At 43.2% G+C, this 12,752-nt stretch overlaps 1 protein-coding gene across 3 annotated transcripts; it reads left to right on the top strand.

Moving 5' to 3' along the window:
* Window positions 1-88: 88 nt before the first annotated feature.
* On the top strand, window positions 89-11,686 carry LOC147194516 (importin-13-like). Of its 3 annotated transcripts, XM_086129245.1 has the most exons (21): window positions 89-1,731; window positions 2,615-2,740; window positions 3,190-3,815; window positions 4,280-4,420; window positions 5,237-5,378; window positions 5,445-5,611; window positions 5,796-5,916; window positions 6,077-6,224; window positions 7,025-7,206; window positions 7,278-7,304; window positions 7,382-7,516; window positions 7,709-7,855; window positions 8,447-8,527; window positions 9,234-9,371; window positions 9,438-9,534; window positions 9,598-9,650; window positions 9,730-9,799; window positions 9,944-10,002; window positions 10,595-10,684; window positions 10,822-11,003; window positions 11,149-11,686. In XM_086129245.1, the coding sequence occupies exons 1-21, from the start codon at window positions 1,627-1,629 to the stop codon at window positions 11,240-11,242; spliced, it is 2,931 nt and encodes a 976-aa protein (XP_085985371.1). In that variant the 5' UTR covers window positions 89-1,626; the 3' UTR covers window positions 11,243-11,686. The 3 variants fall into 3 exon arrangements, 1 of the variants encoding a protein (XP_085985371.1); XR_015102848.1 differs by lacking the exons at window positions 10,822-11,003; window positions 11,149-11,686 and having other exon boundaries at window positions 9,438-9,515; window positions 10,595-10,682; XR_015102847.1 differs by lacking the exons at window positions 10,822-11,003; window positions 11,149-11,686 and having other exon boundaries at window positions 9,438-9,515; window positions 9,598-9,799; window positions 10,595-10,621.
* The last annotated feature ends 1,066 nt before the right edge of the window (window positions 11,687-12,752 follow it).

Raw genomic sequence — 12,752 nt, 5'->3', positions numbered from 1 at the left:
GATGTATTAGATTTGTGTTGGGGGGCAGTTTTTATTGGTCTTGGTCCGCATTGCATATCCCAGCAGGTGAGTTTAGTACTCCAAAGCAACAGGTCACAGACAAGAGAACCGCTCCCTCTTATGACAGAAGACAATGACAATATTATTTTAAACAGCACACTTGTGATGAATCATCAAGGGTGCCGTGGGTCATTAGAAAGCCACCTTCATTTACTCTACCTAACACATTTCAGCCACAGGGCAACTCAATGTCTTTCACACAACACACAGAAGCATTCACAGGAGTCAGTGTTGAGCCTTGAGGACTGCCATACATTCTGATCTCTTTGTCGTGGTCCAAACCTGACCTGCAGCATTTTGAATTCTGTATCATGCTTTACCGAATTTCTTTGGAAATTATTAATTCTTTTTGTCTATTCCAGCGTCGTCTAGTGACAGGCAGAACGATCTCGATACCAGAGGGTACAATAAACCCGTGTGTCCACTTCAGTCATGATCAGCCACACGTCACTGCGAGTAAATCAATCACAATTGCGAGTAAATTAAAGCAATTATTTCAGGAATTGTGTTTATTGATCAGCAGCTGAGAGAGTTGTCAAATGTAAATGGAGGCCTTGGCTCAATAAATGTTGGGAAACAGATTTTTAAAAAAAGTGTACTTTTCTCGTGATCAAACCAACAGAGGGCAGCACAGTAACGTAGTTGTGCTGCATGAAGTTTTTATTTAACACTTGGTCGTTCGACGTTCGAATGTATATTTTTAAATGTATTTGCAAATACGGTCTGACTTTTTAGTCCAAAATGTTTACTCCACGTTAACACAAATTTGGCCGTTCCACGCGTTATTCCGTAGCTGAGTGAGACTGCCAGCACGAACTGACTCGCCACAACGTACGATGACTACCACATCTTGCAAGGGATGGCTCGCTAAGGAAAACCAAGATGAATTCAAAAAGGAACGTTGACTTCATCTCATCCCCGAGCAGAAAGTAATTTCGAAGTACACCGGGACCGCAATCTCTTTGGTGCGTTGGTCCCGTTGATCGAAACTTGTTACTTGATACTTGACGGGACACCATCAGGGCTAAAAATACCCTGAAGCGGCGCATGGGTGTGGTCTTGTGCAGGCACACACACGAGCGCACAATAATAACCAAAAGGTAGCCACTGTTTTAGTCACACTACAGGTTCATACTTAACTTCCACGTTCACCTGTCACCACCACAGCAATTTGCAAGCTGACGTACTGACTGCAGATTCCTGCATTGGCCTCCACGCACAGCCAATCAGAAGCGGGTGCGTCAGAGGCGCGCCTGTTTTTATGTCTCGCGACTCGCGCTCAACACGGATAACCGCAGTTTCTTTATTCTGGCGGCTATTTTAACTCTCTGAGGGTGGCTGTTGTGCTCGAAAATACTCCCGCCATTGAATGATTGAAGCAATCCGGTTTCATCGCTTCTTGTGAGGCGGACTTCAAGTCCGCCAAGGGGTCAGTGTGGTCACGTGACAGTGTGGGCAGCTGACAGACACTCTTCGGTGTCCTCTGGCTGTTTGCTTTCACACACTTTATTGGGCCGCGTGTGCTCTTGAACTGTTTGTCAATCCTCTTACCAAAGGCGAGTCCTCATGGATATCCAGGGGCCCCGTGGGGACACCTTCGTATTGCACCAGTCGGAGGGTGCAACGAACGCTGTCGACTTGCAGGAGTTGACAGTGGAGAATGTGGAGGCGGTGAGTTGCATTTATTTATTTGTTTAAAAATCCGAGGATTGTACAGTACTTGCATTTAAAAAATGCTTCGATTTGATTGGAATGTATTGCACGTAAAAATTGTACCAAAATAAATGTTGGAAAACAAACTTTGCCAAAGGATGAAACACAAATGTGTTGTATTTAAAAGTTACAGATTCGTGAATTGTACTTAACTTGAATGTACTGTATTGGATTTAAAAAAAAAGTTGTACGGCACCTTCGTACAGTTTGAACATTTAATTCAGTTATTCTTTTGGGTGCCACTAGAGGGAGCCTGGGTACCACTACTTCGGTCCCATAAAGCAACCTGATTGGATAATTCGTTAGCGCTATGAATTTCAACTAACGACTTGTACGACTTTATCTATCCAAGTCTTTGTACTGGTCTTTCAAAAATAGTTTTGTCATGGCAAAACTGTAAATAGAATGCCATAAGACCTTAGTATTGACATCGAGGAAGATTGCATTCATGCCTGATGTAAAAATGTCGTTTAAGTACATATTGATGCCACCTCCAGTTTAATCATTTCTTTCTCTTTTTTGTGTGCTGGTCGTAGAAAATACATTTTTAAAAAATCAATGGAGAAAAAAGACTTTAATTCAGGACTGTATACAAACATTTCATTATCAAACAAAAGCAGTTTAACATGACAGTGTGGGGAGATAAAGACCAGCAGACATTTTTGTAACATGATACCAACTATAAGCATTTGCTGCCCTAATAATAGCAACCACGGCATGCTTCGGATTAGTAACTATGGCAATGTTTTTTTGACCCCCTTGAATCAAGCGCTCCTCCAGGATGAATATTCATGCAATTTGATTCAAGTGTACCTGTGACCGACTCCCACTTGTCTTCCAGGCTCTCTCCCAGCTGTATTTTGAGCCAGACATGGAGCGTAAGAATGCCGCCCAGAAGTGGCTGACGCAGGCTCAGGCATCTGCCCAGGCGTGGCACTTCTGCTGGACCCTGCTAAGCCCTGACAAGGTCTGATGATCAACTTCAAATTTGAGATAAGCTTGTTGCACACTCACAAGGCAAGACAGGGCACCTTTGTTTTTGTTTTACGTGCTGTATACTGAAGACGTTTGGGTGCCAGATCAATAGATGAAGATGCTACAAAAGTTCAGAAGTCCAGCTTTGATTTGATGGTATTGACATCTAAAAAATAATAATAAAAAATTGGGAGAGAGCACCTTTTGTTTAGAGACACCCACTTTTCAAATGAGTACCGGAACATGTGACGGATGGGTGGCTAATTTCAGTTCTGTTGGCATCTAATTCCATTTGCTTGCAGCATAACAGCTAAATGCTGATGCACTATGTTTGCTTTCAACTCTGGCTTCTGCTAATTGACCCGAGGCTACTGACCTCAGAGCCCTTCTGGATTTATATCCCATGAGCATTTCACAAGATGTTTTCGTATGGTTCCACAGCTCCCCGAAGTCCAGTTCTTTGGTGCCTGCACCCTCCACACCAAAATCTCCTCTCACTGGAGCGAACTGCCCGCAGACCAACATGAGCACCTGAGAGCGCAGCTCCTTTCTCACATTTTGCACTTCTCCTCCGGCCCGAAAATGGTGTTAACAAGGCTATGTGTTACACTGGCCGCGATGGCCCTTAACTTAATTCCCCATGTCTGGTCACACCCGGTTGCTGACATGGTGCAAGCCTTCCAACCTCAGAGCCCTGAAGATGCCAAGGCGACACAGGACCCTCAGCTGCACTGCCTTGCACTGCTGGAGCTCCTGGTTGTACTTCCGGAGGAGTTCCAGAGCAGCCGGCTGGCGCAGAGCCGACGCGGACAGCTGAGGGAAGCTCTGGCTGGGGAGTGGAGAGCCATATGTCCTCTACTGCGACAGCTCCTCCAAAGCCAGGATTCGTCGAGTCAGGTGAAGGAGAAGGTGCTCCGCTGCTTGTCCAGCTGGTTGGGACTGGATGTGCAACTGGGGGAGACTCAGGAACTGGTGCAGGATTGTTTCACGACTTTATCCAACCCTGTGCTGTTTGACTCAGCCGTCGAGACGATTGTCAGCGCCATCTCACAACCTGACTGCCAGAGGTAAACGCTGCAGGACATAGACCAATATATAGTCACTGTGATTTGACATGTGGTTTGTCACACAGTTGTGATGGAGCCTTACATGTGTGTGGGCCTGTGTGTGTTTTGTTTGTGCGTTACCTTGAAAAAGTAACTTTACTGATTACTTGACTTTAAAAGAAAATTTGTTACTTTACTGCTCATGTAAAAAAAGTGACTACAGTAATTATGATTACGAGTTTTGGTATGAATTATATTGAACCCTTTCAGGGACAGCGGTTACGACAGTGGGCAGCTTTTCATGTTATCAGGTTACAGGGTGCATGAAAGGGTTCACATGCTGATGACCCACCCTTCTTGACATTCGGTTCTGCCAGTACTTAATGGAAAATGCATTTTTAACAGCGGTGTTTAAGAATAGTTTCTTTTTAGTTCAACATAATTATTGATTCCTATACGATCAACGTGTGTGTTTGTTTATCCAGGTACGTCAGTGCTCTGATGAGTCTAATGCCTCAGGTGCTGGGTCTCCATGATCAGCTGAAGACAGCAGTTCAAGACGGGGACATGGAGACCTCACATGGGATCTGCCGTATTGCCGTCGCTATGGGAGAAACACATTCCAGGTGCACACGAAAAGCCACTTTGATTCCCAGTGCCTTATTTTGGTTGAAAGGCTCACGTGGCGTTTGACGTAAAAATGAGCACATCTTCATAATTGGCGCATCTTCTTGAAAGTCTAGTTTACCGTGCTTGGGAATTTGAAAGACCGTGTTATGCCTCGCAGGGCATTCTAGCAGATCGAGGACGTTTTGTTATTAACATGCCCCGGGTGAATTTGGACCAGCTAAAAGCAGGTCTAAGTTGTGACGCAGGTGGTCTAATGCAATTTGGGTGGATTTGATGGAGGGCAGGCAGACAGATTCTGCACGCCGTGGATATGTCTGCGGGATGTCATTGTGTTTGATTCAAAGTTATCTTTGCTTTTTTTTCCTTTTTTTTTCTTCTAGCACATCAGGTTTGTGAGATATTTTGATTTGCCTGTGTCTGCGTGGGTTTTCTCCGGGTGCTCCGGTTTCCTCCCACATTCCAAAAACGTGTGGCAGGTTAATGGAATGCTCCAAATTGTCCTTAGGTGATATTATGACTGTGAATGGTCGTTTGTCTCTCTGTGCCCTGCGATTGGAGAGCAACCAGTTCAGGGTGTAACCCGCCTACTGCACAAAGACAACTGGAATAGGCTCTAGTATGCCGGCGACCCTCGTGAAGATACACAGATTAGAAAATGGATGGATGCATGAAAGTTTGACATATAAAAGTTTGCACAATATGGATTTTACCTTCCGCTGTAATTTTTAGCACGATATTTCGGAGGTGGGGAGAAAAAAAAACATCGATCCATTTTAATACCCCTAGAAACGAGTCATGTATGTGTATGACAGGGTGTTGCTGGAGCAGGTGGAGCACTGGCAGCAGTATCTTGCCTTGGTCAACATGATTCTGTCCTGTACTGGGATTCCTGGCCAGTACCCAATCAGCGAGACAACCAGCTCCCTCACACTCACTTTCTGGTACACTCTGCAGGTGGGGACCAAATGCAAATCCGCAAACCTCGTGCAGGAGTTGCATCGTTCTTACGTTTCTGTTCAGGATGACATCTTGTCTTTTGAGGAGGAGAAGCAGGCCATTTATCTGCAAGTCTACCGACCCGTTTACTTCCAGTTGGTGGATGTGTTACTACACAAATGCCACTACCCTTCCCAGGAAGAGTACACCTCCTGGAGTTGTGATGACAAGGAGCAGTTCAGAATCTACAGGTTAGACCTATGAAATGAACCATTTTTACATTTTGGTTGCCTCCTTCGGAGAGCTAGCAAAGCTAGCAATTTTTTGTTTTGCACTTGCTGCTTGTATCTCCACAACTTCAGCATTTTCAAAGTTTGAAAAGTGTCTTCATTTCATGACAGAAAAGATTTGTTTTCCTGTTGTTTTACATCCTAGAGTGGATATCTCGGACACATTGATGTACGTCTACGAAATGTTGGGAGCCGAGCTGCTCAGTAACCTTTACGACCGCCTGGGCAGGCAGCTGATGGACCCCCAGCAGGCAGCACAATGGCAGGTAGTAGAACTACTTCAATTCATTCAAGTCCAGATTCTAGATTTGAATGGTTCATAACTCGAGAGCCATGAAGTTAAAAAACTGCACCCCCCACACACACATCCACAATTGTTCCCTTCTCATTTTCTTTTGGTGTATTATTCTACATTCTCCTTTCAAGGAAACAGAGGCTTTGTTATTCGGCTTCCAGTCCATAGCCGAGACCATCGATGTGAACTACTCAGACGTCATCCCAGGTCTGATTGGGCTGATCCCCGGAATCAACATCAGTAACGTCATGCTGGCTGACACAGTCATGTACACGATAGGTGTGTGGAATACCGCTCCTGTTATTCTGTAGTACAGTACACGGCAAAACCCGATGGGTTCGTTCAACTCTAATACATTGATGAAACGATTGCAATGATTCATTGAACCGTTCATACAGTAAGTCAAACGATGTAAGTTATATGTACAGCAACTCAGATATCAAGGAACACAAGTGAACCGCATTTTACTTACTAACGACTACAGAAAATTAATATGAATAAAATGATAAATGTACTGTAAAAAAACACAACTTGTATTTTGGGGGCTAAAACAGTTATTTAAGTTGCAACAACTTTGAAATATAAACGATTGTCATTTTTGGCAACAATGTTAGTTAGCACAAGCTAACAATTTTAGCACAAGCTAAAGCTAGCAAGTTGTTCGCGCCAAAGGCATTAGCTGAGTTGTTTTTACTTCTGTTTTTAAGGTTGGGAACAATAGTCAATAGACAATTAGTTTGGTCAAGTCTTGTTTATTTTTTGTAAAAAGCAAGGCAGCCACTTTTCATAACATCAAAACCTTTTGTTGACTCAGCCAACTTAAAATTTGAGTGAAGTTTGTTGCCTAGAAAATTTTGAGTTCATCCATTTTTTTTTTTTTAACAGTGTGGCCTTTTCACTTTTACTCTTTACTCAGAGGTACCTAAAGTGTTTTTTATTCATTTTAGAGTCAGGTACATTTTTGAGAATGAGTGTTTTACAGATTTAAATAACTTTTTTTTTTTTTTTTAATGATGTACTGTTTTCCAGTGTATTATAAGCAGATTTTGTCATGTATTTTATCGGCTAATGTTGCCAAGGATCCCTGGCGGAGTGGCTGGTGGACCACCCGGTGATGCTTGGGGGCATGTTACCCATGGTGCTGCAAGCTTTGGCGAGACCCGAGCTGTCCGTGTCCAGTGTTTCGACTCTGAAGAGGATCTGCAGGGAGTGTCGACACGACCTCGGGTCCTTCACTCAGGACATTCTCACCGTGTGCCAGGTTGTACACGTGACTTCAGATGGTTGAGGAAACTACATCGGTACAAATAATAATAATGTCTTACTCGATAGGATGTGCTGGTTAAAGGTATCCATAAGGTGAGTGAGCATTGAGATAAAGATCAGTGTGCTGCAAGTGAGGAAGCCATGTGTGATTGGATTTTCTGTATGTGCAGAGCAGCCAGTGCATGTGGCTCATGCAGGCTCTGGGCTTCCTGCTTTCCGCTCTTCCAGTCGAGGAGATCTTGGGAAAATTGCACTCGCTCATCAGTCCTCATATCCAGCAGATGGACAGTCTGGCCCAGCAAGCGGTAGGTGAAAAATAGAAAATGGTTAATTTCCCAAATAGCAGGCTTTGCGATTTGAAAATCGCTTTCGACTATATTGCAATGTCAGTGCTTTGAGTATGATTAATTGTTCAGCCCTCGATTAAACAAATGACCGTCAACTGCGAAATAGTAGTGTCACGACATCAGACTTGATGAACGTCTCTTCCTGTGCAGGCTGATCCTGCCCATAAACAGTCTATCATTCACATCCTGGGAATGTTGTCCAGCCTCTTCTCCTCTCTGGACATCAACAGATATGCAGACGGCTTCGAGGGAGCGGTCCACGCGGCACCGCCTCACCCTCAAACCACACGCAACCCAGTAAAAATCGTCTTATGAGTACTTTGAGAAAAATGAGAGATACCATTTAATCACAACAAAAGGGCACAATTAAAAACACAACCAGACTGGCAGTTGCAAAGAAGTGCCTAAAGACAAGCGCACCCTCAAATTTAGAATTACATTGGAAAAACAAACAAAATCATTTAAATTTAAATGAATTACCGGTAAGCATTATTTATTTTCCAAAGTCTTTTACTCATTCACTCCCAAAGACGTATTTAGATGTCTTTTCAGACGCCACATATTTAATCGCAGCTCCTCATTTTATATTGACTGTACTTGAAAAGGGTCTGAAAATGGCTGGCCCTTTTCAATTACAGTCAATATAAAATGAGGAGCTGGGATTAAATGTGTGGCGTCTGAAAAGACATCTAAATATGTCTTTGGGAGTGAATGAGTTAAGAGCCGCCACAGCTGTAAGGATGAAAAAGCCACAACAAGCGTTGTTGGCTCTGCTAGTGATTCATGCAAATGATAACTGCAACGGGCAGCTGTCATTATCAAGAATATATATTTTTAAAATGTTCAAATGTCTGTGCACATGCTCCAAGCTATTTCTCTTGTTTTTAGGTTGTGGTGGTACTAGAGCAAGTTTACACAGTGATCCAGAACATCCTCAGCAAATGGCTTGAGGACACTGAGGTGGTGGAGGTAAGAAGGTGTAGAAATGTTAACCTTCACAATAATAGGTACACCTGCAATCTAATGGGATCCAATAGAAAAAAAGAAACTCTTCTTTAACCCTTTCATGCACCCTGTAACCTGATAACATGATAAGATGGCCGCTCGAGTGACCGCTGTCCTTGAATTTATTCATTATCTATTTTTAAAAATTAATTGGCCGATGAATTGGTTTTGGTTTTGTGAAAATTTAAGCCAGCGGCAGATACCTCCCATTGCCACTCACTAAGCCAGCTTAACTTGACTACATTGATTTCTACATGGCTCTTTCACTTGATTTTCTGTCCCTTCGGTGAAAATATCACCGTTTATGGCATACTGTTGTAGCAGGAAGTCTGGGAGATGAGCATGCACATTGTATCATTAAGAATGTGATTGTATATTTTCTTTTAAAAGGTGTAGCTCCGAATGTCAGTCCAAGATTTGTCGGCATCATGTTGTCAAAACCGTCAACAACGAAATGAAAGCAGAGCACTCCGAATGCAAAGAGTGAAGTTTTGTTCTTTGAGAGGCTCTCAGTATCCGAACCTGAAACACACAACAGAGATTGTCAGTCACAGTGGCAACGTAAAATGGCTGCCCTCTGGCTTCATCCGTGAGGGGCCTTTTTGATAGTCCAATAAGTCTACACTTGCATGATTTATTATATTTAGTGCTTCCCCTTTCCCCTCCGCAGGCAGTGTGTGGAGTATTTGATAAGTCCATTCGAACTCTCCTCCGGGATTTCGGGCCCTTGGTCGCTCGGTTGAGTGAGACGCTCGGTCAAATTTACAGCACCTTCCCGCAAGCCTCAGCACTTGACCTGGCGTCTCAGGTATACGCCTTGATAGAATCAAAGGAAATGGCGGCAAGACTCCCAACGGCTTCTGTTCTCCCTTAGATGGTTCACGTCTTTGCTGGAGAGGAATGCCACATCTCCTCCATTAAGAACATGTTGAAAGTTCTGACGTCTTCCACGGTGACAATATTTCAACAAGGTATTTTTATTTTTATTTTTTAAACAACTGACTTTCCTTTTGATCACGATTGTGATTTTGTAGGCATCAGGGATCATCCTGATGTTGCAGAGTCCTTCATGCACCTTCATGCTCAGGTTGGCTTGGAAACTTTGGAAAGGGGCCGAGGTTTTCTGCATCACTTTGAAAGTTTTAACTCAAAACATCTGCGGATAGGTTCTTAAAAGAAAACCCGATTTGTACCTGGAATGTGATCATCGGGACGTGAATGCACTATTTTACTGCGGTGAGTATTTTGTGTACAGGTCACAGTCACATTCATACTTCATGATTTTCAGCTAAGAATATCAACACGTCAAAGCCATTTTGACCTTGAATATATTCTTTTCCACGATTTCAAGACTAAACTCTTTTGCTTTGTCATGCTCAGGAATTCTGTCACTTAAATTTCCTGAAACCTCCACAGTAAAAGCTACCAGCTTCTTCTTTGTAAGTTGAAGTTAGCTCGAAATAGCGCACAGTTCAGTGTTCAGTGAAACCCCCGAAGTCAAATGATCAGGTGATCAAGATCTCATTTTTTTAAATCAACTTCACTGTACGGTCTTTTAGTAATTTCAGAAAGCTACATTTAGTTTCTTTCCTTTTCTTTAAAATGCCTTTATATCTTTTTTTTTTGTCAACGTGTCTACTTGTTGTCAATTTACGTTTTTTAAAAAAAACCTTTTTTAGGAAGCTATTTTTGTTCTTTTTGCTTTGCCTGAATAGCATTTTAACCGTACGTAATGGATTTGGCTATGGTCTGGACTCTGGAAAGAAAATCTTTGGCACCAGTCTGCCACAAGATAGCAGCCAAGCACTAATTTTATCACTCTGATCTGACCCCCCCCCCCCCCCCCCCACACACACACAAGAAAAGCACTGGGCTCATTTTTTTCAGTAAATAATGGCAATTAACTCAAAACAAAACAGCAATTACGCTTCACCTGGTAGTTTTTGTGCATTTGACTTCGGTGGTTCCATTGTGTCTTATTTGGAAGAAAGCCGCTTTTCAATGGGTCTTATTTTTGTCCTTTGGCAACAGACCGAATTATTGTCCCGATGTCAAGACGTGTCATCTCTTGGCGAGGTGCTGCAGAGGGACGGAAAGCTCCTTACAGAGACCATCCTACAGGTCAGTCTGATACGCGCTGATTTATTTTCCCTCGGGGGGGGGGGGGGGGGAATCTAACAATTGTGAACAGCGTCAACATCTCATTTCTCTTTGCAAATCCAACTCAACTCTTTTGCCCATCTGCGTGGCTCTCACAGGCAGTTGGCGGTGGATCTCCTCGAAGTCTGATGGATTATTTCGCCGAGGTGTTGCTTAGTCTGAGCAGACACTGTCCGGTTCTGCTGTCCCAGTGGCTCCAAGAACTTCTGCAGTCACCAGGATTCCCCTCTGCACAAATCTCCACGGAGCAGAAACACAACTTTACCGAGCAGCTTCTCAGGTAAATCAGTTTATAGCACACAATTGCACATCCAGAAATGCGTTGATTGAACTGCTCCAGGCCATGTCTTCAGTAAATGTCGCTCATGGCTCAAAGTGAGATTTAACAGATGATTTTACAAAAGCAAAATTCTCCTTTCCCCAAGGGAGCAAAGCAACAAACGTCGTGTAAAGGAGATGGTGAAGGAATTCTCTCTGCTTTGCCGAGGCCTGCAGGGGGCTGGACACTGCCTTTACTAGCCCCCATTTCCTAACGGAAGGGATGGACTATCCACACAGAAAGAAAAATTCAAACACTTGGACTTAACGGTGGACATTTGGAAGCGTGGGATGTACTCATGACCACACTGCACAAAGCAAAATAATACGTGAACTGCTAAGTTGTCATCGTTCATGAAGTGTGTGAGATTGTGTGCTGTTTATTGTTTTGCTGATCCCTTGAATATTGGCATATTACACTGCGGTACATTTTGAAAAGAAATAATGTGTTGAGTGAAATTTTTATGCTGATTCCAAAATTGCAGTCAGTTTTTTTTCCTGGCGCGTCGTTTTCCCTTGACACAGGGTTCCCACAGGTCCTTAAAGTTAACAAAAATCCACAAAAAAAGTTGTAAATTTCTGTTCTTAATTGTTCTTAATTTTCAGGGAAAGCTTGTGAACGCAATAAAAATCCTTAAAAATTAACCTGTGGTGTTCATTTCATTTGTGTATGTCATTTTCCCCACCCTTCCGATTAATAGTTTTGTAGGAAAAAGCGTCTTATCCTCAAACACCGCTGTCGGGCTACATGCCTTCCTGGTTTCCGCACTGCTTTTCCCGCCGTCTCCGATTGGTTCCGATGATGATCACGCGATCACTTCGGTTCATTTCAAGCATACATTGTATAACATTGTATAGTAAGAGGTTTTGGGCCGAAAAAAACAACCATGTATAGTAAGGCGTTTTTAGCCGAAAAAAACGACCATGTGTAGTAAGGCGTTTTAAGCTGAAAAAAACGACCATGTATAGTAAGGCGTTTTTAGCCGAAAAAAACCCAACCATGCATAGTAAGGCGTTTTTCGCTGAAAAAAGTCAAGTCAAGTCAACAGTATTTATAGAGCACTTTCAAACAGCCATCGCTGCATACAAAGTGCTGTACATGGAGCAATTTAACATGCACAATAAACAGTAAGACAAATCGGTAATAAAGGCGGTAGAAAGCACCAAACAGTAAAACCAAGAACAAATCTAAGTCATGCTGAGTCGAATGCCAAAGAATACAAGTGAGTTTTGAGGAGGGTTTTGAAGATGGGCAGCGAGGAGGCTTGCCGAATGTTCAGTGGGAGGTCATTCCAGAGAGAGGGACCAGCAACAGAAAAGGCTCGATCCCCTCTGAGCCTCAGTTTAGTTCTTGGTACTTCTACTAAAGTCTGGTCCACAGACCTGAGGCGCCGGGCAGGTGTGTAGGGGCGGATGAGCTCAGAGAGGTAAGGTGGCGCGAGATAAGGCGTTTTTAGCCGAAAAAAACGACCATGTATAGTAAGCCGTTTTTAGCCGAAAAAAACCGACCATGTATAGTAAGGCGTTTTTAGCCCAAAAAACGACCATGTATAGTAAGGCGTTTTTAGCCGAAAAAAACGACCATGTATATATAGTAAGGCGTTTTTAGCCCAAAAAACGACCATGTATAGTAAGCCGTTTTTGCCCGAAAAAAACAACCATGGACTGTATAGTAAGGCGTTTTTGGCCGAAAAAACCGACCATGTACAGT

Source organism: Hippocampus guttulatus, chromosome 14 (genome assembly GCF_054856545.1).
Source record: "Hippocampus guttulatus isolate MCC_2025c chromosome 14, RoL_Hgut_1.0, whole genome shotgun sequence".
NCBI lineage: Eukaryota > Metazoa > Chordata > Actinopteri > Syngnathiformes > Syngnathidae > Hippocampus > Hippocampus guttulatus.
The sequence above is the reverse complement of the archived record's forward strand: the minus strand, read 5'-3'. Positions and strand labels throughout refer to the sequence as shown.